Genomic DNA, 26647 nt, shown 5'->3' with positions numbered 1-26647 from the left:
ATTTTCTGAGTGTATCTGATGTGAGCAGCTCTCCACAGACCCATCAGCCCTCAGCCCCGGCTCTGGGTTCTGACTGGACCGCTCCATAAAGGTGCGCTGGATTTTTTCTTTCTTTTTTTTTTTTTTATGCCTTGTTTGAAGTCGCTGTGTCGCAGGCACAGAGCCAGAGGTTCCAGCTGTGGACGAGCCAGAGTCCGTTTGGCAGCACCTTTTAATTACACATGTTAATACTGTTTGCCTTTCCTCAACGGTTGCCAAGCAATGTGTCCGGTCCATTATGACACAGAGATTATATTCTACAAGTCACATTTCATCATGTTTATCTTTTACAGCAGAGGTCTTCAACAGGGGGTCCGTGACCCCTAGGGTACGGGTCTTCAACGCTTTTGAGGCCAAGGACCCCAAAGACTGATGGAGAGATGAAGCAGGGACACCCTACTTTAAATATTTATACAATTGTGTATTATATTAAATAGGCCTAGTAGCCTATCCTGGATTCAATACTCAGCTATTCAATTAATACACAGGTTTGTATATTCATGGTCGTGCCACTGCCATTTATAAACAGACCTTGTTAACTGATACCATTGCCAATATCAACAATGTCTTTCAATGAAATTATATTCATGCATAAAAGCTATCCAAATTGATGTTTTTATTCTAAGCATAGATGTGGAAACAAAACAAACAAACTACTACTGCAGGGGGCGTCACCAAATTCTTGGTTGTTTAGACAATTTTCTTAATTTTTTTTTAGTTTACACATTTATGTTTAAAGAAAACCCCATCAAGAACCGCTTGTATGCAGAATTTTGATGCAATTGACAGACACTGATGATATTGGCATTGGTGTGGTGTGTTTATATATGGCAGTGGCACGGCCCCCTACTCACTGTACCTGTAGATGTTTAAAATAAAAACATGAATATGAACCTGTGTATTATTTGAATAGCTTAGTATTGAATGCACAATAACAATTAAGGTAGACCTACGTTTATACCTGGCACTGGGCCCAGTTTATTATAAAACACAGCTTCATACATTATAAGGGAGGGGGCCCCTGCTCCATCACTCCATCAGTTTGGGAGTCCTTGGCCTTACAGGTTGTATAAACCAACACATCCACTGTGGACCGGGGAGCGTCTCCATCAGTGTTTATTCTCTGACAGTATCAGGCCGACGGTCCACAACGTTGAGCTGTAACGTCCAAACAGAGTCGACCCCGCCTAGAAGATGATGATTATACTTTCATCCATGTTGAGAGTGAATCACAGACACAAACAGTCACACATCAGGCTGCAGGCTGCTCTGTGATCACAGATCTTGGCAGCAACAGTTATCCGCCGACTCACTTCCTCTGCAGTGTTTTCACGCCTACGTACGAGAGGTTTTAATTCTGAAAGGATCTGACAGGGAGTTTAAACATGGCATAACAACATAAATATGCAGTTTCTTTTTTCTTTTTCCAAAACAATCAATTTCTTAAATTAGCATTTGATTATATTCTGGCCTGGAATCTAATGGTTTGGAGAAAAGTAGGCCTGAGGCCAGACTCACTGCTGACCTGCACTGTAGCCTAAACCTCTGCAGCTTCACACACAGTTTCTCTGAGCCACACCTCCGGTCTGTGGAGGAAACATCTGGTTTCTAAACTACTGTAGCATGATAAGATATTCTGAGTTATTACCATCATTCTCTCAATTGCGGCTTATTGTCTTCGAAGATAAACTTATACTAAGAATTAAAAATCAGCTTTACAGCCAGAAACCTCTGTGTTTTCCTGGTTAGACCCGAGTCAGAGTCAGACTGACGGCTGCAGGTGCAGAGAGGTGCGTTATTGTTCAAACGCCTTCACCGACCAACGTGCTGTGAATATCACTGCACAGCCAAACAGCACAGAGGGTCTATAAATAATATATATGTCACCTGTGAGAACTCTTTACCGTCTTGTGTTTATTCCTCTGAGACTTTTTGCAACAAACTCTGTTGGTGTTGTTGTCGCTAAGACGGCATCATAAACAGTAGCACCGCTCCAGTTGCTGCTTGTCGTTGGACACATGTAGCCACTACAGCAAGTAGTCCAGAGCTGATGCACCCTGGGAAACAGGAGAGCTGCAGGATTTAAAGGTACTGTACATTGTGTAGGAATTACTCCCATCTAGCATTGCGGTTGTACATCGCAAGCAACTCAATCGTATTTTTTATGCTGCATTCACGTGAAATTGGGCAGACGGCAGACGGACGACAGCCGCTGCACGTAACGGCATAAACAAGCCTCTATGTAAACAAGTGGTCCGTTAGCACGAGGCAAAAAACACATCAATATGTTGTCATGGCGATGTTGTATTGTTTACCTGACCCACGTTTTACCGGCTTTCTCGCGACTTCTGTGACTAAAATGACATCTGGTTTGTTACTGTACCGACGGCCGTCTGCCCGACTGCAGGTGAATGCAGCATCAGTGTAACGCTCCATTCCTCCTCACTGCGTTACCGCGGTGACTTTTCACAGAAGCCACCTGCACCTGAGCCGACAGCTCCGGTGTTTCTGGTGAGTTTCCGTGGTTTCCTACCGTCACGCTGAGGGGGATGATTACTGATTAATGATAAACATACTTTTGAACGAAATAATCGATTTTCGTGAATAGATAACAGGAGAAGTTACACAATGTCCCTTTAATGAAATGAAGTAGGCCAGTGTTTAGGCTCATGCATAGATGTCTGTGCTCTGATTTCATGTAGATGATCTTATTAATCCAGAGTTAAACATTCATAACTGTGTTTATAACTTACATACTACTGCAGCCGGGCCCATCTGTGCAAGTGGCTGCACGACAGCTGCATCATTCCAGCTTGATTCTTCACAGTGAAAAGTTCACATTTTGTTTGATGGTGATGGCTTAATCCTCCACTGTGTTGATTTTTCATTCTCTAATTCATCTTAACTAACAGATTAAAATTCATGAAAGCCCTGTCAGTAGCATGTGCACCCTCTCCTCCGGGCGGAAGCATCCTCACAGATGTTTAACCGTATCAACATTTTTGTGGAGAGGATGAATAAAAGGAGCGAAAAATAACCTTCTGACTCAATCAGAGGAGAGTGGCTCTCTGATGGGCCCGCATCAATATTTTCACAGGGGGCAGAGAAGTCAGTCGTGCCTCTGATCTCGCTCCAGGCGTTTTGCTTCAAGTCGTGTAAACTTACTCTGCTGCATGTTTTGCATAATTTTGCAAACGGCTCCTCTAACTTAGCAAAGCTGTTACTAAGCGCACTAATAATTGATGGTGGTGCCGCTGCAGCAAAAAGTGACCTTTACAGACGAACCGCACTAAAAGTCGATGTGCCGGGTCTGTCCCTTCGTGTCCAGACGACGCCTGGAGAAGAGAACGCTCTCATGGAAATAAGCACCCAGGTGTTTGCTCTGTAAACGACAGAAACAGCGACACTACGGCTGCTGTTTACTGTGAAATCTCCTCACATACATATGCACTGTTTGTTATGATACACAACAATATCCTTCCATGGACGTCCTGTTCTTCCCCCCTGAGTGCTCAACTTGGCCGAAGCCTTTATCATATTCTTTCATTAGCTCTCCTGCAGTGAGCTGCTGCAGCACACACACACACACACACACACACACACACACACACACACACACACACACCTGTAAACCCACACTCCCTGTCCCTGCTGCTCTCCACTGTACGCTATACTAACATGACCTCAGTCTCAGACTCGCCCTGCTCCCATATCTGCACATATTTACCCACAAGTATATGCACTGTAAGTGTGACTCCAGCTGCTGCTCCACATCTGCATTATATTGACAAATACTCCTGGATTATTGGTGCATTTATCTGATGTGCAGTCGTTGCTGTTCTGAACCATGAGAACCAAACTGGACCCATTCTGTAGTCCTACTGTATGTATTTTCATTGTAGCTGATCATTATCATTATGTTATTCTTGTTACTTAGTGGTTTTAATATTCACTATATTTATACTTCAATGATTTTAGATTCTTCAGATATTTTCTTGTGTTTGTCTTTGTATGAATCTAACTACTCCTGCAGTGAGAATCCAATTAAAATAATGACATAAACACAAGTTTAATTTTGTCTTTGAGGGATTTTGTTTGAAATTCAGTGGGGAACAAAAATAAATCTGATGTCTGCATGTCCGTAAACTGCATTTTGTTTTAATTAATATAGAGATAGGATGAGTTAATGCAGGTTGCTCATCTGTTTTATGTCAGAACAGTGCAGTATATGCCCCAGTAAACACTGCCACAGACACACACGTGGCTGTCGGCTTCTGGAAAAGGCCCCAAAACCAGAACCTCTGCAGAACGCCACTTAACATGTCTCTTAAGAACTGGTACCAGCACCAGGTTTTTCTTTTCGGCCGGGTTTAGGCTGAAAATTATTGCTAGTTAAGGTGCGTTCACACCAGACCTTTTATTTTTGTCGCTCATGTCACTCCCCAAAAATCGCTCTGTCACTCAGCTGCAGTCGCTCGTCAGTTTGAAACAATTCAACAGATTGCTCTGATGACGTCATTCAAGCAATTCCAGTGAATTTCACCTCACTCGGAGTCGCTCTTTTCTTTCCGTTTATATTGGTCCAGCATTTTACATTGACTTAATACAGTAAGTAAACTTGTCGCCAGCGACAAAAATAAAAGGTCCAGTGTGAACGCACCTTTAGAAGGACCATGTTGGGTCGGACTAGGTTGAGAACTCTATCGTAGGCTCCAAAGACAGGAGCAGCTCCTGCCTGAAGGCGTAGCTCTGACTTGGCTCGTCACCAGTGGGAAATAAAACTGGTTCTTTGGAGGCAACAGAGTTGGACCAGTTAAAAAAAGAAAGAGCTACTTGAAGCATTTTAATTACAACCTAAGGAAAACATCCCTGTGTGGATTCATTAAGGTACAGTAGAGAAATCACCACCCTGCATATCATTTGGTTAAGTTTCATTTAGCCAAGTGGTCGTCGGCGGCGACGGTGGCGGCGGCGGCTCATCCTCCACAGCTCTGATGATGTGTAATTATATCTCAATTGAGTGCAAAGTGAAAAAAGATTGAAAATATGCTGCTATCAACCATATATGCATATGTGGGTGCATAATTATCTGTGGAAAGAGCGTCTTAAGTTGTAAAAAAAAATAAAGTGAAAGAGGGGTAAAAAAGAAAATAATGAGCAAACAGCGTCTCTAAATAACATCATATATGATCGTTTTCTTGCAGCCTACAGGGAATCGCAGATCAGATGCTTTTAATTCTCTTAGAAGATTATTTATAGGAAAACTCCATATGAACAACTCGGCCCATCAAAATGATTGTTATCGCTCCTGTCAGTTTTCTTTTTTATCAACAGATGTTTGATTATCACACAGGGAGACATTAGCAGCCACCCCTGCAAGCTCGCCAGATTTATAACACATATCAAAGCTAATTCCACCGACTTCCGTCCGCGCGCCGCTCCATCTGCAATGCTGATCGATCTGCCCTTTGTATCTCCATAAGCCGGCCCACCGTACACTAATAGAGGAGGTATAAAGTTACTTTGTGACCTTAATAAAACCTTCACTTTCTACTTTAGGCTGCCGCCGCCTCCTGAATCAAGCGGCTCAGCGGCTTGTCCACATAAAAGCAAACATCCCGACCTGCTCTGGACACTGTAAATCTGTGACACACACACACACAAACACACACATACAAACAAAGAGACGCACTCCTCCTGCTGCATCGATGCTAATGTCCGCTAAGCGATATGAACACGGCGCTTCAACATTCTGCATTGATTTTTAAAATACTCATCACCTTTAAAAGCTTCAAACGGCCTAATCTCAGGGCTTATTAACCCTGTATCTGCCAGAGGGTTGAGTTAAGATTGGTGGACGAAGCTCTGTCGGTCATTTAAAGGACTCAGCTGGTGATAACAGGTGATTAGGCTTCGCTGTTACAGCCTCCAAACTGTGGAACTGTCTAATTACTGAAATCAGACAGTTTGACATCTTCAGTGTCTTTTAAAAGTTAAAAAAAAACAAAAAAAACTTGTGGACATGTTGCTGCAGTTTTTGTTTGACCATGTTACAGACGATCAATGACAATCTCTTCATGTTTGTGTTTTACAGTGTTTTAATTAGGGCTGTCAAAGTAAACATGCTAATTAAGGATTAATGCTAATCTCTTCTTTTTTGAAGCATGATTACCACAGGTTTTGTTATATTGACCTTTAATCCGCCCCCCAGCTTTTTCAGAAATATCCCTTTTCAAAAATGTGCAATTAATTGCAATTTAAGTGAAGTGACAGCCTTGGTTTTAATTGCTCCTATGTCCTCCCATAAAGCTCTCTAACGTGTACATTTGTTATAAAAACCGTGCTATATAAGTACAATTTATAGTTTATTTATCTATCCTTCCTCCATCCACACTCTGTTTGCTCTGCACTATGTTGTGACACACACACACACAAGTGACCAGGCCTCCTCTGGCTGGGAGAGTGTGGAAGGTCCACTGGTGGAAATTATTGGCGTGTGTTAAAAATGAAGCGAGTTCAGGAGGTGACAGTGGAACGACGATAAAAGGAATCAGTTTGAGCACTTTACAATCACTGTGTTGAAAATGTTGCAGAATCTTTCTCCTGCAAAGAAAGAAGTGCTCTGTCTTGACAAAGAGGCCGAGGCCAAAGGTCGTTTGGTTTCTACAATAGGATTTGTCAGCACGACGAACCGCAGGGATCACAGCTGGGCACTCTTCAAAAAAAAAGGCCAACTCCACTCAACTCCACTCAGCTTTTACAAGGTCTTAGTATTTATCAAGTTTCTGGGACATTTTGCAATTAGTAGGTGCCACCATGGGAGCTCTTTCAGAAAAGGGAAATTTAAAATACAAAGGACCAAAATAATACAACTCACTTCTCTCATTCCCAAAGCACAACAAAGCATTTAGGTTTTAATCACAGCTGACTTTTTCAGGGGCTGTGTTTTACGATACAAAGCCAACAGCACGGCTCGGTCTGACAGGAAAAGTCTGATGAAGTACAAATATTCACCACGCTCCCATCACAGAAATAGCCAACTATAGATAACATTCACCACAGCTGAAAGACTGGGTGCAGAGACGTTTTATTTCTGCAACATTAACATCAGCATGCGTTGGTTTTTCCCTCTTTTCTAATTAACAAACACCTTAAATCACAGCCTGGGACTTTCTAATTAATCTATTTTAAGTCCAACATGAGAAATGTAAAAACATATCTCACTATATTAACTTCAGTAACCTTGTGTTTCTAAAAATATAGTGTCATGTCCGTCTTACTGTCTCCTGTGGCTGCACTAGAGAGGAGGGAGACAGAGAGGGGGGAGTCAGAGGTCTCTAGCTGGAGGGCCGTTACATTTTACTGTGTTAACTGGCAGTGCAGAAAGGTCACTTCTCAGCATCGACGTGACACAGAGACTGAGAGAAGAAAGCAGGTGGTCAATGTTGAAGCTATAGAGACTGTGGAGTATAGACTAGAGAGTTACTCTGTGTCCTTTTGCACTTCCTGTTCCCTCATCCTGGAGTCTCTGGGTGTTTTGAATGAACATCTTTCGTTGGATGTGATTCACACTTCATGTTTTATTCAACAACATTAAATACGTCAGTAAACTCCCCGGTCCTGATTCTTTAAGCTCTCTTACCCCCCTCAGCTCTGTTGTGTTTATACTCGTGCTCTTGCAAACTGTAACTAACCCCAGTGAGAGCAGCTCAGTGCCAGATCTGAGGACAGAAGTCGGGAGTTGACTGGTGGTGAAGTTGGTTTAAAGCCGAACTTCAGCTTTTTACTTCCGGTAATTGAAGTTTGGCTTCAACAAAACAAAAAAGTGGTTTCATTAATGAGGATTATCCTGCTGAATAAAACATGTAAATATCAGAAACTCGTGTTTGCTGCTGGGTTTATTTTCTGTAGTAATCCTCAAGCCCAGTGGCTCTGGGTTTGAAGGGAACCAGGGTGACGCTAACATGCACGTCATCATCCCTGCAGCACTCTGGTTTTCTCTGAGGTCATTATCGTTGGTCAAACAGGAACCAACACAGAAAAAATGTTCCAGCGTTGACAGTCGACAAAATGTAGAAGCTCCGACTCAAAGTGAAAAACAATGCACATGTGAAGGAAAGCTAAAAGCCTGACAGTCGTCTTCAGACTTGCGGAGCAGAGCCTTGTTAAACTGTCACAGCGGGCTCCTTCAGGCGGCCGCGTCCCAACTCCACGCTACCATTTATTTCATCTGGCTTTTTTTTTTTCCAGTTTGCAATGCTGAGGAACTGTCAGAAAGTCTAAGATGTCAGCATGCCAACTAGGTTTCGCTTGATTCTTTTTTATTTTTTTTTGAAAGCGGAGTTGATGGACGCTATTGTCCCACAATTCAATGTGGGGAGCCTAAATTAAAAACCAATTACGGATGACGGCTGTCAAAAAGAATAACAACCCAAAAGGAGCTCCAATCAAAACATTTAGCGTTGTGTTTGTGCGGTTCAACCGGGTTCACGGCTCCGTTTAACATCTATTTTCAGTCGTGTGCTACAGTACAGTAGCAGATGGAGCTGAGCTCAACACACTATGAGGGCGGTTAGTAAATAATGCATAGGCCGGTGTTTAACTTAGACACAGCAGGAGTGACATCATGAGTACAGACCGAGACTGATGATGATGAGTGACACATATAACACACAACCATGTGTGGTTCAGTAGCAGAGTGCAGCTGTTAACAGGACTCAGATAGAAAATAGAAAATTATAAACTGTATATACATTTGGAACACACACATGTACACACACACACACTGCACACTATTGATTTTCATTTAATGAGAGTTCTTCTCATCTCGTTGTTGAATTGTTTTACACTTTATTGTTCATCTGACATTGATGCCAGTCTGACAAACTGAGTTGAATTGTTTCTATAGGGGAATCTTTACTGTATGTGTACCTGTGTGTGTGTGTGTGTGTGTGTGTGTGTGTGTACTGTATTTTAGTGTTGTACTGTGTGTGTGTGTATATGTGTGTACTGTATGACAGGTTGATCTCCTGTGACATGAGAAGTGCTAGACTTTGACACGGAAGCTTGTCAGCATCCATCAGCATCACTGCCATTATCTCCTCACAGCACCAACCCACCCCCCCTCCACTTCTCCTCTTCTCCCCCACTCCCTCTCCTCTCCTCTCCTTTCCTCCATCTCCACTTCCTCTCCTCTTCTCCCCTCCATCTCCTCTCCCTCTCCTCTTCTCTCCTCTTCCTTTCCTCCATCTCCACTTCATCTCTTCTCCTCTCCTTTCCTCCATCTCCACTCCCTCTCCTCCATCTCCACTTCCTCTCCTCTCTTCTCCTCTCCTCCATCTCCATTCCCTCTCCTCTCTTCTCCTCTCCCTCTCCTCTTCTCCATCTCCTCTTCGCTCCCTCTCCTCTCCTTTCCTCCATCTCTACACCCTCTCCTCTTCTCTCCTCTCCTTCCCTCCATCTCCACTTCCTCTCCTCTCCTCTGTTATATGCTAAATGCTCCATCTCTCTCTCTCTGTCTCTCTTCCACTAACATCAGAGAAGTGTACAAAAACTGCACACACAAACAGACACGTGCACACACACACACACACACACACATGCACATACATACATCTCCAACTCCCTCACTCCTTCATTCACTCCCTCCATCACTCAGCCGTTGGTTCCTCTGTTCTCTCAGTAACAAGCTGACAAACGGACGGGCAGACCTACAATACATCATGACATCCCCTGACAGATCCAACCCACAGCCAACATGAGTGTAGCTGGAGGATGGAAACGCTCCTCTGTGCTCAGTCTCAGCCCCGGAGCAAAGCATTATGGGGCTTCACCCCTGAAATAGCCTCTGCAGCCGCGGCCTGGCCCGGCAGGAAAACAGAAAAAGAAAAGAAAAAAAAACGGAAAAAGAAATATAATGGCTTCAATATTAGCCAGCTGTGTTTAGTGTACACACACATAAACACAACACACACACAAATACACAGCCTAATAAAATATTATAGGGAATAAGAAACACAATGAATCCAGATTAAGGAGCACTGATTGGAAATAATCTGAGATGTCTGCTTAATTTATTGATTAAATTGAAACAAATCATGTTGGAATTTGTCATTATTATGATTATTATTATTATAGCCACTAACATTAATACATAAAACCTTCAGCTTCTGGGACTCAAATGTAATAAAAACGTGGTTATGACTTAATGCCTAACGTTTATTTATTCTTACCGATTCAATGAAAGCAGTATTAAAATGTTCCACTATTGTTTTTCTCTGAATATTGCTGCTATTAATATCTTTAATCTCATTTTCTCTCTGCATCATGAAAAAAAAGCTGCAGTAATTTTACTCTCACTTGATTCGAAACGTCGCCCATATTACAGGAACTCTCTGGGATCATTTTTGGAGTATGTTTATTCTCGTAGAGTCAGGAGTCTTATTTTACGGCTCTCATATTGCATCATTCTTAATAAAGGTTACTGTGTGTGCTGCTTTTGTCTTGGTGCTGCAAAGTGAGAGTGAGGAAACTGTAAATCCTGCACATGGTGGTGAAACTAACTCTTATTTCCAGAGTTAACTCAGGTTTTTATTGTGTCTGGGGGAACAGTCAGCTCTATAGCTCTGAAACTGCATTACAGTAGTAGTGAACATCAAGTGTGGGTGAACTCTAAACCTAAACACTTTCTCAGTCTCACTTCTCCTCTACCTGGTGTGTGAATGTGCACTTCAGCTCCCAAGACCTCCAGTGTGTTGTTGGGTACTTAAGAGTTTTACTGTGGAACCGCTTTCGCTCTCTGAACTTCCTCACTTTTATTTGTACTCGACTGTCGCACACTTGAACAAACTGTCACGGGTTCAGAGTTAAAGGGCATCACGTCACATGACCACTGACACGGTGTTGATAGGAAGATTGACAGCTTGTAATTTCATTTTTTTTCTCCTTTTAAAGGTCTTTCTTGACCTTAGGTATTGCAGCTATTTCTGGAGCTTTCCACCATGTGTCACCATCCTCGACAGGAACATAATGTTTCTGATTATACACACTAAAAAATGTTGGGTTATCTCTGTAACCCAATTTCAGGGTTATAGGCTATGAATTTAACCCAATTCCTGGGTTGTTCAAGTAATTGGATATTTTCTTTTACAAGAGTTTACTTTTAATAGGTTTATATTAAAACATAAGATAGTCAATCAAGAAAGTGTTCTTTCTCTTTTGAAGAGGTACTAATGTTAAGTAATTGTACTTAGAGGACCACTTAACCACTTTTCAATCTAGGTCTGCAGGGAGCGCTCCAAACTTGTTAACCAGTGACACCACTGCCATTCATTTCTGTGACAGTGGTGTCACTTGGTAGAAAAGTTTGGAGCACTCTCTGTAGTTTTTAACAACCAAACTGTTAACCCAATGGGTTAAGAGAAAAGGAAAAAAAAGGATAATCCAACCCATTGGGTTAAAATTAACCCAAAAAAGGGGTTTGTCCTTATTTGAACCAGCAGTTGGGTTAAAATTGTTATTTTTTAACCCAACTGTTTTTAGTGTGTATATACTAAAAAAACAAAACAAAAAACCCTGTAAAGACAGTCAGCTGCATTAAAATGATGAACTACAGTAAACCAGCAGCACTTGAACAGACAGTCCGACTTTCCAGGTACAATATAATTGTCAGTAATTGGAGAAAAGCAGCCTAATAGGACAATTACACAGCCTCACACTGAAGATGTCAAAACGGCCATTAGCTTTAGTGTCAGTGCGTCCGTGACCTTGACTCGATTTTAAAATGGGAAAGTGTTAAATATTCATGAAGGCTTTAGGTGCACAAGGAGCAGGAGGAGGAGCAAATCCTGTCCTTATTACATGATGTCAGCAAAGCCTTTGTGTGTGTGTGTGTGTGGCTGCTTTGCTGTGGGCTACACGCGCCACATGTTTGCTTACATGTGTGTGTGTGTGTGTAATCAAGCCTCGCTCTTCTGCAGCACACAATACAATGACAGAAGGCTGTGTGCTTCTTGTTAAGAGGCAGAGTGGAGGAGACAGACAGACGTATGTGAGCTCAGGGCGTCGTTGCCATCCCAGAGTGAAGTGCACTACAGTAAAAACATACATCAGCAGGCTGCCGTAGCTCCCAGGTAGCACTGGGACTCCAGCCTCTGCTTAATATTGCAGACACAGCTTGTCTTTAGTTATTCTCTCTTTTCTATTGTCCCTCCTCTGTCTCTTTCAATCTCGGTCCCTCCCTCCTTCGCCATTTCTCCCTTTCTTCTCTCCTCAGCAATCCTTTATGTAAATACATTTTACTCTCCGTCTTCCTCTTTTTTTTACCGTCACATTCATTTTCTCTCTCCTGCTGAAATCCACCTGTGCCACAGTTCAGTCAGTGGGGGGGGGGGGGGATAATTCCCTGAGGTATAGGAGTGGGAAATTACACCGACTTTGTGTCCGGCCTCAAACTTTCTCTCATTTTCTTTTCTTATATAACAAACAAACCAAAAAAACAAAACCAAGAAACAATCGTACACCACCGAGCTGCTCTCCTACACACATTTTTACTCAGAGTTCTCCATCCTGCAGGAGGATGCAACTGCAAAGTCAGTCAGAGTTTTGGAGGGAAAAAGGAGGGTTCATTTGCATTCATTTGCATCTCATTAACACATCAAACCTGCTGACTTGAAAGGGATGCCTTGATTAGGAACATCACCAAATTACCGCATGTCCACTTCCTCGCTCTTCTCCCCGTGTCCTCTCGCTATCTCCTCGCTCACTTCACCTCTGCTTCACCGCTGAGTATTGTTACTGTACGCATCCTGTGTGTGTGTGTGTGTGTGTATGTGTGTGTATTTGTGCGTCATTACGGAGAATATTACTGGAATTTTCTTCCACCTTTGATGTGCCACACACTTCATATAGTAATCCCATCTGTCCCTCACCTTCCTCCTCTTCATGCCTCCTGCCTTTGTCTTTCAGCGCCAGGTCACGGTCAGGTCTCCTCCTCCGTTACCTCGGGGCGTCGCTGACAGGTTTGGACCGACCCGTCGAAGATTTTCAGTTTGTGTGTGTGTGTGTCTGTTACACATGTACTGCACCATAGCATGTTGGTGCTATGAGCATGAGCTGGCAAGCGGCTGTGTGGGTGTTGGAATATAAATGTCCTCCCATATCTCCCCTCACTGATTCACATCACTTACAGTTATGTAATGAAATACACCCTGAGCTGTCACTCACTTCAAAGGCACAGCAGGAAGTGAAATTATCTCGACCACCTCGACACTCGCTGCGTTTCCATTCCATGAAAACGTTCCTGATTTTTCCGGATACTACGGAGCGGTGAAAAAAAAAACAAAGAAACAAAAAAACACATACAGGGCTGCACATTATTCACTGCACATTTACTGGGATACAGCATCATGCAAAATGAAAAGCAGATGCTAAATAAATATATTGATTGCACAATTAAATTTGATCTTTTCTTTTGACTCCACAGACGTATCAGCAGGTCCAAAGTCACGCTGAGCGGCATTGTGCAGAGATTATGCAAATCCACAGAGCTCTACTCTAAACTGAAGTGGAGCTCATAATGCATGCTCATGTGCATGAAGTGATGCACAGGCTGCAGATAAGGTTTCTACGTGCTGCCACGGTGAAACAGTAACAACATGAACCAACGTGTCTGTGTAGCGATAGCAACACTTACAGACAGGCAGCTGATTTTTAAAAAAGGGGGAAATTACATATTTAACTGTTAATACGTTTAAAAGATAATTATCTGATGCTCATGACTGCAACAGGCCCAGTTTTCTAGCACATATTATCCAGGAGATACACAGTTTGCAACACTGAGTAAAAATGCTAATGTAGCCTACAGTACATCATTATTCATCCAAAGCAAATGTTCATTTATACACTTCTGACTTTGTAGTTTCATCAATCAATTATTTCAGTGCAGAAAGTCTATTTTTATTCCACTACTACTGTTGTGCAAAATATAGGATATTTTGTTCAGTGCCACAGCCTTAGTGCCATCTCTGCAGGGGGAATCGTGAAAATCATAATATTAATATTAAGACCAAGGATTGAAATACTTAGACTCCTTACTATATCATATCTGACTGCTTCAGGGGATTCTTTATCAAGTCGCCTCTAAAATCCTGCAGTCGGCACCATCGGTGTCCAACGGCCACAGGCTGAGAGGGTTATTCACAGGAAAACGTCTCTGTGATTAATGATTGTAATTTGTCTAAGTATAACTTTTCATAACAGTGTTAAATGTGACACTTATTATTAAGCTCTCAGGGATCAACCAGCAGCACCAGTGTACGTCTCAATTTTTTTTCTATTTACTGTCATGTTCTGTCAAAATCACGTGTTGTTAAACTTGTGTAATGCAACAACCGACAACAGCCTCAGTCTGTAAATGAGCATATCTAGAGTGCTATGTCTCTTACACACATACACACAGTCTATAAGTGTGTGTTTGCGATAGAGCCTTAATTGGATGCCCTGTGCTGTTTACCAAACTGAGTGAGCTAATGCAATTGCACAATTAAACTTGTTAAATCTCGCTAATTAAAACTGACAAAGACGTCGATACGAATCGATGGGAAGTTGAGGCATTGGAGGAAAGTCTGGGAAGGCGGCATGAGAAAATTCACAATCACTCACTACTCAGATACCAGCACCAGTTTACCTCAGCAGGGCGGGCGCCGTGCAAGTCACTGAGTGAGCCTCTGAACTAGCGTCGGAAGATGCACCGAGAGTGGTAAATTTCAGTGTGTTCACATGTAAACTACTTGGTATAGTTTTAGGCACTAGGTCAGAGGACATTTGTGGCTATGGTTAGTTAAGATGAGGTTAAAGTTCTATAATCATTGAGGTCAAATGTCAGCAGCCTGGAGTCTGAAGGATTTTGTTGACCCTGAAGTTCACACTACACACAAACAGGGACGGACTGGCCATAGGGCAATATGGGCAAATGCCACAACGGCCGCGTAATGATGCTGCCGTGGCGAGGCGGGCGCGTGAAGATGCGACTTAGGTGGCCGTGCTCATGTGGCTGCATTAAAAAAAAAAGGTTGGTTGGGGCCAGCTGTTTACGGCCGGCCAAATCTACACACAGTAATGAATGGGGGTGAGGGCAGTGTAGAGCTTGACCTGTGATCAAGAACTATGGTCTAGTCTGGGTTCGAATTCTGCTATTGGTTTTTGGAGATCAATGCATTTTCTTTTCTCATCATCATTATGATTCCTGCTATGTATGTATGTTTATATAGTGTTTGAATAATGTGTAGCCTCTCTCTGTCAAAAATGCCTTTTGGTGCCAGTTGGTCTTTGCTCCCATCATACTTCCTGTGGCCACTAGAGGGCTCTGTCAGCTGTATACATGTTGTTTTGGTGCGCCGTGGCTGTTTGATTAAGTTCTTATGGGTTTATATGTCGCTGTTATTTAACATCCTCTCTCTTTGTGCTCTTGTGTCTTCTGGATTTTATGTTAAAGCACTTGTTTTTAAAGGTGTTCTATAAATGAAGTGATTATTATTTTTATTATGGATGATGCTTAACAATAAAAAAGTAACTATAGGTCGTAATAAACTGCCTGTACAAACACCTTATAGGATGTTTATGTTAGGAGAGTATCGAAGGTCCACATAGTCTGAGCACGTAGACATACAGATATTAATAAAAACTGTGCGCTGTTACAGTATCTGTCTGTTGGTAAACTTGGCTATTTTTAATTTCCAGCGACCAGACTGAAGCAAAACAGCGTCTGTGCTGCAAAAACCAAAACAATCAGCTAAAACAGACTGAAAACTGAACATGAACAAGTCTAATTATTGTTAATTCAAACATGTTTATGACTTTGTGCAGCCTTGAAGCCACTGTTTCACATTTGTTTCTTTTTCTATTCGGAAACAAGATCATGAAAAATTAAGACTGATTTAAAAAAAAAAAAAAAAAAATGACAGCTGATTCGTCTGCACTAATTTGACTTCCCTTTATATAACAACCCGGCTGAGGTGCCAAAAGATCATTAAGCCTTCATTGTGTGCTAATTAAATCAGCACACAGTGACTTACTGTCGTTTGGCTTCCATTGCTCACACACTCCACTCCTCTCAGTCACCGTGTCACCACTCTCACTGCCTGTTTCCTGCTTTCTATTTGTCCCCCCCACCGCCACCACCACCTCACCCCCCCAGCTTCTGTTTTCCATACCCATGCTGAGTGCCTCTCATTGCATCTTGGAGGATTCAGTCACCGAAAGCTCTGCCTTCTAGCCATAATATGCAGTCTCTTATCTGTTTAATTTTCTCCCACCACGAAAGCATGCCACGGCATCAGCCTTGTTTATTACTGTCAGAGAGACACCAGTCGAACTCCCACTGGTGTGCCATTATTATCGCACAGATGGCGATGAGGGCTGAGAGAGATAGACGGAGAGGAGGAGAGACGGAGGAGAGGAAAACAGAACGAGGCAGGGAGTGCAGGGTAGAGAGAGAGAGGAAGAAAGCGAGAGAATGAGTGAGAAAAAAAAGGTATTTTCCATTTCCAACAGCAACCAGATGGTTTTCTGAGAGAAGACAAGGGCAGATCACAATTTTCTTTTATCCTGTAATGATTATACACCTTTATGCTGCTCCTGTTTACAGACACGTGCACGCTCCCCGCACATGCACGGACGCAAATGTGCACTGCAGCTTTCTATACCGTGGCCATTTGACACGCCCTCATCCCAGAGGCGCTCTCCTGTCGAGGTAAATTCCTGCTGTCAGAAACAATATCACACACAGGATTCAGTGACCCTGCCATACATTGCTCCACTCCTCCTCTCTGCAGGGATGTTTCTGGGTCTCTCGGGGTGACGAACACATGTGCTGCTGCTGCTGATGCTGCTGCTGTTGTTGTGTGAGTTGGTTGCACATCTTTTTCTCCAAAACACCCAGAGGACAGACTTCAGGACCTTGGACAGCGACAGTCTCTCTCTCTCTCTCACTGCTACACACTTTTAATTCTGAGTTTGCTCGACCCTGACACTGTAGCTTAGCGATTTCTCATGGGTTTTTGCATATGCACAGTATATCCACGAGCTATTTCACATTGATTTGGTGGTTTTTGGATGTTTGGAGGAATCTGGCATTCGAGATTCATGTAAAAAAAAAAAAAAAAAGAAAGAAGTCAGTGGAGTTTGGATGAGAAGCTGTGGCAGGTCCAGTCGACATCACAATGACAAAAGGAAAAGATGTAATAGACTCAGAGAGACATCTACAGTTGTACACTGCAAAAACTCAAAATCTTTGTCTTATTTCTTGTCAAAATGTCTCATTTCTAGTCAAAACTAAACTATTTTCACTTAAAATAATAATCATCACCTAAAAATGAACTTGTTTTTAGATCATTTTCATTTGTTTCAAACTAATTTGACTTGAAATAAGTAGAAAAATCTGCCAGTGAAAGCAAGTTTTTGTGCAAACTTGATCCACTATCAGATTTTTCTACTTATTTCAATATGAAATATGAAATATGAAAGATGTAAAAAGTGTCTAAAAACAAGTTACTTTTTAATGTGATGAGTTTTATTTTAAGTATAATGAGATTTGTTTTTACTAGAAATTACATTTTGACTGGAAATAAGACACATATTCTTGGTAAGATGTGATGAGTTTTTGCAGTGTATCTATGGGAACGACGGTGCACGTGTGTGGTGCACAGGCCTGAATGCTTGACCCCTATAGAGCAGAGGTTCCTATGGTGACTAGCTCGCCATAGAAAGAGGGGATGGGAGGGGGGTCACCGCAAATCAATATAGAGCTGAGAGTCATGAGCGACCACCTCGATCCTGATGGGAGCCGTCTCCTCCGAGATGACAGGCGCCGTCCACGGGGCCCGAAGGGTGACGGGGGGTCACCGAGCGCTTTGACGACTATGAAAATTAAGCGAATCATATGTAACGACCTTCACGGTCACCGGAGCTCAACGCGACTGAACGAACGACCGCAGAGATTTTTTCAACAGCATATGTATAGATGAGTGTATAGTGCCTATCATTTCTCAGACGCATGTAATCTCCTTGTTTTGCTGGCAGCTTAGAGGTGTGTTATTGCTGCCATGTTTTCAATTTCATGCATGCTTCTTGTTAATTGGCTTGCCAGTGGGTGTGTGTGTGTGTGTGTACAACAGTGGAAGGTGACATTATGTATTCCACTGAGCAGCTGCTCTTTTGCACCTATGTGGCTCCAGCAGTTGTATAGCACACACCTATAGGGCATATACTGTATATACTGTTGGTATTAAATCCCGTCTGATGCACATTGTTTATATTCTACAAACCTATTGTTGTTGTTTTTTTCACCCACAGAGACAGAGAAGCTGCAGCTCCTGCCTCCAGTTCATCGCCCTGTGGGAAGTTAAATATTCCCTGTCTCCAACCTGTCCTGTTGGTTTATAACCAACCACAGATCCTGTGAAGTTAATGTGACGTTGAGGTAATACTGCGTTGTACAGATATCGACTGAATTCTCATTTTTTGGGGGCGGGAGAACCATTTCTTGAGATATTCAGGCTACATTTCATATACCTTATCTCATATATCCATAATCCTGCGTCAGGTCTGTGCAGGAGCAGTAAAATCTGCAAACGGCCCCTTGACAAATTCTGTTCATTTGATAAAAGAAAAGGTGACACAATCTGACCTGCACATCTGTTGAAAACCAAGACACAATTTAGAAAAATAAACTTCTGGCTCAGCGACTATTTACAAGGTTAGACAGTCAGACACTCATCCAACTCTCATGTGTGCACAGACCGAGGAACAACAAACTGCACCTGAAGTCAAGCAGCAGAAGTTAAGTGACTGTTTGCAAATACGATTGACTCATTTATATATGAATTAAAGGAGACATATATGCCCCTTTTCCACAAATTAAAATAGTTCCTAGGTGTCTTAAAGACATGCTTTGGTCAAAATACCCCAAGCATCAAGCATCAGAGCTCTTTTCATCTGTTCAAAACAGTCCTGTTCAGAACGGCTGGTTTCAGTACCTGTCCCTTTAAATGTAAATTAACCACTGCTTGCCCCACCCCTCCCCTGATACCTGTCCCAGGTAGGGGTGGTATTATGCAAATTCAAAAACTAGTTGCATTACTATCAGACAACTGAGGAAACAGCTCGTAAAACCAAGTGGATTTCAATCTATAGGGAGCCTGAAAATTACAGACAAACACCCAAATATATGTTAAAGAACCTTCAAAAAGTAATGTTTCCATAATATGTCCCCTTTAAATATACAGGCAGAGTGTACCGCTGTTTTTTGGGTTTTTTTTTTTTACACAGGGCGTCAATCCTTCGCTAAATTCTAAGAGCACACCCACTTCCCCTGACACCACAGCACCATGGGGCCTGAGTCAATCTGCTGGAGCTGCTGAGCACTTTGGGAAAGCCCAAGGTCAAGCGGGAAGGAAGAGGCTGGAGTCCAGAGAGCTGGGAGGCAGGATGAGGAGGATTGTGAGTGAGGGAAGGAGGATTACACTCTGAGAAGAAGTGGTTTGTCTGCTGCACGACCTTCTCTCCCCAGAGCTGCTTCTGTACTTCGCGCCAACAAACTCAGCAACTGGTGTTTTATCAAGAGACTGGGCCGCCACATATACAGGATCATTCACACAGAACTTTATGAAACCAAAGCAGAGTTGTGCATTGCTCATTTGTGATGGAGATGTATAAAAATCATAATTGGATCATTTTTTGTTAAGAAAAACACTGATAAAGTGTCAGCTCAACTTAATTTACATCTCTGCTCATCAGGAAAATTAGCTGCAGGGCAGACGGATGGAGCAAAATCAGAGCTGATGTTTTTCTTTGCATTTAATATCTGTCTTTTATTATTTATCTTAAAGGCCTTCCAGTTGAATGATCAAGAACAGGAAGAGAGGGTGAATATGGAGGGGAAAAAAGAGGCTCATGATGACTGACATGAATGCTGAATGACTCTGTCCTTCAGCTTAGCAAACAAACACTATTTCCATTCACAAAGACCCTGAGCTGAGTCAGAAACCGCACATCAACTCCACTCAAGATCTTCATACAATGAGGAGATGAAACTTTTTTTTAGCAAGATCAGTCACATCAGGCCTCACAGCTGCTGCTCCGACTCTGCAGGAGGATTTTCTTCCCGAAAAAAAAAAAAAGGAGCCTCAGCTGGTGACACAGTCTGGGCCTGACACTGTAGCTTCAACACACAAGCTGTGCCAAGATTTGTGTTTGCATATGTGTCATATATCTGCCCCTGCTGCCCCCCTCCGTGTCAGAGAGGCTCCGTGTCAGCCCCATGGTCTCATTGGCTGAGGCTTTTTTTTTTACAGGGATCTCTTCCAAAACCAGCGCCGCCTCCACCTGCCAGGTAAGATTGGCTTTTCTATCGCCGAGGAGCAGCAATGAGACGGGGGGTTCAGACCCCGGCACCTTGTTGATAACTAGGCCGGGGCTTTTCCGCTCGGTCAACCCAGCAGGGAGGGAAGGACGGAAGGAAATAAATAAATAATAAACACAGCAGAAAATCTAATTCATTGTACCTCAGAAGACGGAATAAATAAACAGTAGGAGGAGGTGAAGCTGGATGGATGGCAGAGGATCCACTGTCCGACCGCAGAGACGAGTAAAGAGCACACGGGCGAACAGAGGGGGGAGGGGAGATACTTAAACAGACACTATTTGAACTGGTAATTACATTAAAACTATCATTAGAGTTTTTGTTCTCTTTGGGAAAATCCAGCTAAGCTTAAAAAGTAATTAATCAATTTCAGCATCGCACACTTTCACACTTTTTTTTTTTTAATAACTGAGCGACTTGGCCTCTCGCCATGTTCTGAAAATATTATCTTAGCACTCTGACTAATTTACTGGTTAGCTGAGCACTAATGATTGAATGCCTGACTGTGTTGCCCAAAGCAATGAGAATTGGTGTGTGTACATGTGTGTATAGGATATGTTTGTGTGTGTGTGTGTGTGTGTGTGTGTGTGTGTGGATCCCCTCCCCTCTCTGCATCCGTCCCCGCAGGTTGACAAAAACAACCGTCGCACACCGACAGCACTAAACAGCGCTCTGGGGGACAATCCCAGCACTTGTTTTACAACGTGCTCTTGAATGGCACTTGATATTTGAGTTATGAGTCTTTGGGAAAGAAAAAAAAAAATCGTTGCGAAAAAGGGATCAAGTTTCATCTGACAAATAAAAATGATTAATTCTGTGACAAATAACGCCACAAACTGGCTCAATCTATCCCCATTAAACGTCTGGATTGATCACGCTTTTACAACCTGATTTGTCTCAATTTGTTGTAAACATAAATTGGATCAGATTATACATTGATCCTGAGCCGGGGGTGAAATCCCTCTTTCTTTTTTTTTGTTGCTGGAGATAAATTAAAGTCTGGCAGCAACGTGTCGCATGAACAACACTGTAGCCCGGTTCTTCTGTGAGGAATCTTGGTAATATCTTCAACAGGTACGTTTATACATGACTCTATAGGCCCAGTTTAATGTAAAACACAATCCTATACAATATACAGGAACCACCAAAATTATTGGAACAGCTGTTAATCTGAAAATACCTGATTTTTGCCTCCAAAACATGATTTAATTTCATAACGTTGATGAAATATGTGAAATATGCAGATGTTCACTCTACACTGCAAAAACTCAAACTCTTACCAAGAAAATGTGTCTTATTTCTAGTCAAAACAAATCTCATTATACTTAAAATAAGACTCATCACATTAAAAAGTAGATTGTTTTTGACACTTTTTAAACTTCTTTCAAGCATAATTTCACTTGAAATAAGTAGAAAAATCTGATAGTGGATCAAGTTTTTCTTTCTTATTACAAGCACAAAACACTTGCTTTCACTGGCAGATTCTTCTACATTTTTCAAGTGAAAATTAGTTTGAAACAAATGAAAATGATCTAAAAACAAGTTCATTTTTTAGGTGATGATTCTTATTTTAAGTGAAAATAGTTTAGTTTTGACTAGAAATGGGACATTTTGACAAGAAATAAGACAAATATGCTTGGAAAGATTTTGAGTTTTTCTAGTGTAAGCACAATCAGATGAGTCCTACTGTTTATTTTTTTAACTTCGACATTTGGGATGTCCACCTTTTACAGCAATTACAGCAGCACATTTCTCTGGCATAGCGACAATGTATTTCCTAAGAACTTCAACTCTAATGTTTCCCATCATGCCTCCTGCTGCTCAAAAGGTTTTTCTTTAAATGTAGAATAGATCTGTCCAGTTTATTTTCCATTTTGCTCCACATTTGCTCGATGGGTTTGAGGCTCCAGACTTCTTCTATGAAGGAACATGACTGTGTGAAATAGGCCTAGATTGTTTTTTTGTAAAGAAAACGACCTGAATCTTCTTATGATGGCTCCCTTGGCTCTATTCTATGGTTTATAGAGCTTAACGGTGATTTATGGCCAATTCAACAAAAACTAAAACCTCTTAAATATGCCAAATAAGTTTGGCCACCCCTGTTCATAGTAGGGGGTCCCTGCTCCATCTCTCCATCAGTTTGGGGGCCATTGGCCTGAAAAGCGTTGAAGACCTTGGTTTTAGTACATATTTCTGATATATTACTCTCCGGTCTTCAGTCAGCGAGAGTAGCCGACATGTGTTCATTAAATATTCACACCAAGTTTGACTCCAGAAAAAGACTGACTCATTAGTTTCAGTTGCAAAGTCTAAAATACTATATTACCCCCTTTATAAACTCTAAATGTTTTTTTTTTTTTTTTTTAAGTTACGTACTAAACACACCTCGTAGTTTTACTGCATGATCACACCAGCTGTTATTCCGATTCGGAGCAGATGGCATATTGTTTGATGGTCCATATCTTTCCTTTAGAAAAGCTCATTGCCACACGATTAAGCAGCAGAGATCAACTCTGTGCACATCTCTCTCTCTCTCTCTGCACATTAACATGCACAGACAGTGTGTTCAAGGCCGTCCCGCCGTACATTTTTTTTTGTTGCTCCTCAGCAGCTCTGCTTGTCCACAGATTGCGTTGTCATGGCAACGGGAGCGAGCGACCTAACCTCCTCCTCCTCCCCCCTCCTTGTCTCCGACTCTCCTCGACGTCCACCACCTACACCTACACCTCGGCCTCGCTCTGTTTTCAGCTGCTCTCCCCCTCCTCTTTTCAACTATCAACACTTTTCTGTGATGAAATAAAAAAAATGTAAAAAAAAATCAGACGCTTGTGCTTTTGTGGACTCTGTTTGACTTTTGACTGGATCACACAGAGCGTCGTACGCTGGAAAACTGAAGAGGACAGATAAAAGCAAGGTAACTCTCAGTGCACTCACTTCATCAAACAGATATCCTGCCGGCTTCCTGGCTTCCTTAAATACATGCATATATAATATATGCACTCGTTTCAGGACAGAGAGCTGGAGAAAGACAGACAGCAAAGGTAGCTTTATGTTGCAGAGACATAATTGTCTCGTCTGTCCCCGAAACGAAACGCAGCCTCACGGAGCAGGAGTTTGATTCATTAAGATCCATCTGATTCCTCTCACGTCTGCAGAGCTGCAGCCCCTCGCAGCTATGCAGATTTGTCACTTAGTCATGTGGACGACGGTGGTGTGTGTGTGTGTGTGTAAACGTACGACCGTGAGGAGGCCCACCTACACCTGCATGTATTTCAGAGCAAATCAGGGAGTTAACACACCTAAAATACACATGTTTAAAGATCAGGTCAGAGACAGGGAGGAGGTGTGACTATAGGCCTGCAGGAGGATTTACAGTGTGTATGTCTTTTACATTCTGTCCATATATTCTTCATTCGGTGACTTTCCCTCACATTGCCGAACCAAAACACATCCCTCATTATAATCTACACACACACTTGAACGGATGTATACTTGTAGCCCAGAGAAGGCAAAACAGACTCTTTGAAAAACAGGTCGGGTGGAAGTCCTGCGGTTAGGTTTGGGAAGAAGTTGTTCTGGGACTTAATTAGTAAAGGGCCCCACATTTGAACAGGCTAAGAGCCCATGAGCTCTACTCTCAAATCTGGGACAACTAAGACACACACACTCTCACACACACACATAGGATGGCGACACCCATGCATACGCACACGCCTACACACACAGGTTATGCATATATACACATGCACAGCTGCACAGCCACTGAGCTGCAGAAAATTCCCGTCCTTTTCCATACAGTTTGTCACAGTGTTTGCAGAGGCGGCGGGCGGCTCCTATAGATCTTCACCCAGCTGAGAGTTAAAGGGACAGTTCACAGTAAAAGTTGTGTGGCTGAAGCCCAGCGAAAGGTAAATAAAATGTACGTTAAAGCCCCCTGACCCTCCAAATAATCATTAATCCACTAATGAATTCCTACTGTATGTAAAGGTACAGGCAGCAAAGCAACAACATGGACACAGAGCGTCGAGCTGGCTGTGACTGCTGGGATGTACTGTACCAATTAACAGCAGAGAAGTGGATTATGCTGAGAGCGGGTTTGAGAACTTTCTATAGACGTTGTGTTGTCTTCCTCTTCTTCTTCTTCTTCTTCTTCTTCTGCTTCTTCGGCCATAAATCTAGGTCACCCATTGAATCCATTATAACTGCTGTAAATCCAAGCAGCTCATCTCCCCCCATTAAGGGGCAAATTGCTCCTTCTTCAGAGGCAATAATTTCAAAACCTGCAGGGTGCGGCGGCGGTGGTGTCTGATGTGTGTTTGGTGGTATAGGCCTTCATGATACTTCATTGGTTAACTGGCTATTTCATTAGAGACACAGACGTTTGCACATTCAGGATGGAAAAAGGAAGGTGTGGAGGAGGAGGAGGAGGAGGAGGAGGAGGAGGAGGAGGAGGAAGAGGAGGTATTTAAATGATCACTTACTTGCAGTGCTTGTGAGGCCCACTGAGCGTCTCAATGACAAAGCATTCGCCGCCGTTCAGGCAGTAGGCCAGGTCCTTCTCATGACAGGGTTTGAAATGCTCCGAGTGCAGCGGAGGGACGGTCGGAGACGCTGCAAGACAAACAGAAGACACTCCTGTTAGCAACAATTAACTCTTTTATACACAGAAGACTTGAATTTTAGCTGGAAAGAAAAAAGGGTTTTCCAGGCTCTTCGCTCCATACGCCCAAAGATCCATAACAACAATGGAGCCGCCGCCTCATAACACGCAGCATGTTTGTGGATAAAACCAACACACCCATTGTTTGCCTATAGACCCTGCAATGTCACCGGCGGGGAAAAAGATGGATGGCGGACGGCTAATAATCTGTCCTGCTGTGATTAATACTCCGTGGTCACAGTTGTGCTGTCGGAGAGCTCGACTTCTTCCAGCGATTTATCAACAACATGCGCGGCTGACTGTGTGGACGGTGCGTGCTCACGAGGAAAAAAAACAAAAAACGCTCCGTTCACAGATGATTTTATAATTGATATTAATAAAAGAAGCACCATTTGCATAGGAGGAATGATCTAAATGCAAAAAAGGAGAGTAAACCAATATGCAGTACTGTAAATGGAGTTAATGCACTGCAAAAACTCAAAATCTTTCCAAGAATATTTGTCTTATTTCTTTTCAAAATGTCTCATTTCTAGTCAAAAACTAATCTCTTTCCATTTAAAATGAGACTCATCACCTAAAAATTAACTTGTTTTTATATAATTTTCACTTGTTTCAATAACAAACAAGTTTTTTGTGCTTGTAATAAGAAAGAAAAACTTGCCCCACTATCAGATTTTCCTACTTATTTCAAGTGAAAAAAAGCTTGAAAGAAGTTTAAAAAGTGTCTAAAAACAAGCTGCTTTTTAATGTGATGGGTTTTATTTTAAGTAAAATGAGATTTGTTTTGACTAGAAATGACATTTTGACTAGAATTAAGACAAATGTTCTTGGTGAGATTTTGTGTTTTTGCAGTGTGTCGTGTTTAAGGATAATGAAAATGTGGAGATTTCATGTGGAGTGCATGGACAGAAATCAGATCTGCAGCACAGATGAAGCTCTTATTAATACCAGAGCAGACTGCTGACTGTTTCCTTTGTGCTTACAAATGAAAAATGTGTGTTGCTAAGGGCTCTCATTAGCCTGCGCTCAGCCATGTTTTTTTTTTCTTTTTTTAATTAAAGTAGCTGGATGAACAGTGATGAGCAAAAACTTTATGCTTCAGTGAAAACCCGTTTTTATTCACAGGACACAGATATTACCACTGGTATACTGATCACTTCATTAGGTCGCCCTTTAATGGTGTGTGGAAGATACATCCAGACAAAGTGCAGATTTCTCAATCAGGAGCTAAAGAGAGAGTGAGTGTAATAATGAGTGGAGTTTGGGGGAGGGAGGGGTGAGGAGAGGTGAGTTATTACTGCATGAACCCAGAGCCCTTGATCAGCAGGATGAAGCATGTTTGTGTCTGGGTGGGGGGTTATGAGATGCTGTGTGCTGATTGGTTCTCAGGGGAGCTATAGACAACCCCTGGTAATTGGCTGGTGAGGGACTGGTCTCCATGTGAGAGGTTTAGTCAGGTCAAGACTTGAGTCAGCACTAGACGTAGTTTTTTTTTTTTTTAATAGATGAGGACGTCACCTGGTTGGACA

At 42.3% G+C, this 26647-nt stretch overlaps 1 protein-coding gene across 1 annotated transcript in view; it reads right to left on the bottom strand.

Annotated features, from left to right (window-relative positions):
* The window catches only part of nrg3a (neuregulin 3a), a 399759-nt gene that overhangs the window by 132339 nt on the left and 240773 nt on the right, over window positions 1-26647 (bottom strand). Inside the window, exon 2 of the mRNA XM_085799387.1 lies at window positions 24940-25069. Coding sequence (XP_085655513.1) covers window positions 24940-25069 — 130 coding nt within the window. The remainder of the gene's footprint in view (window positions 1-24939; window positions 25070-26647) is intronic.

This window comes from Trachurus japonicus, chromosome 15, assembly GCF_045865225.1.
Source record: "Trachurus japonicus isolate A0001 chromosome 15, Traja_1.0".
Taxonomy (NCBI): Eukaryota; Metazoa; Chordata; class Actinopteri; order Carangiformes; family Carangidae; genus Trachurus; species Trachurus japonicus.
The sequence above is the reverse complement of the archived record's forward strand: the minus strand, read 5'-3'. Positions and strand labels throughout refer to the sequence as shown.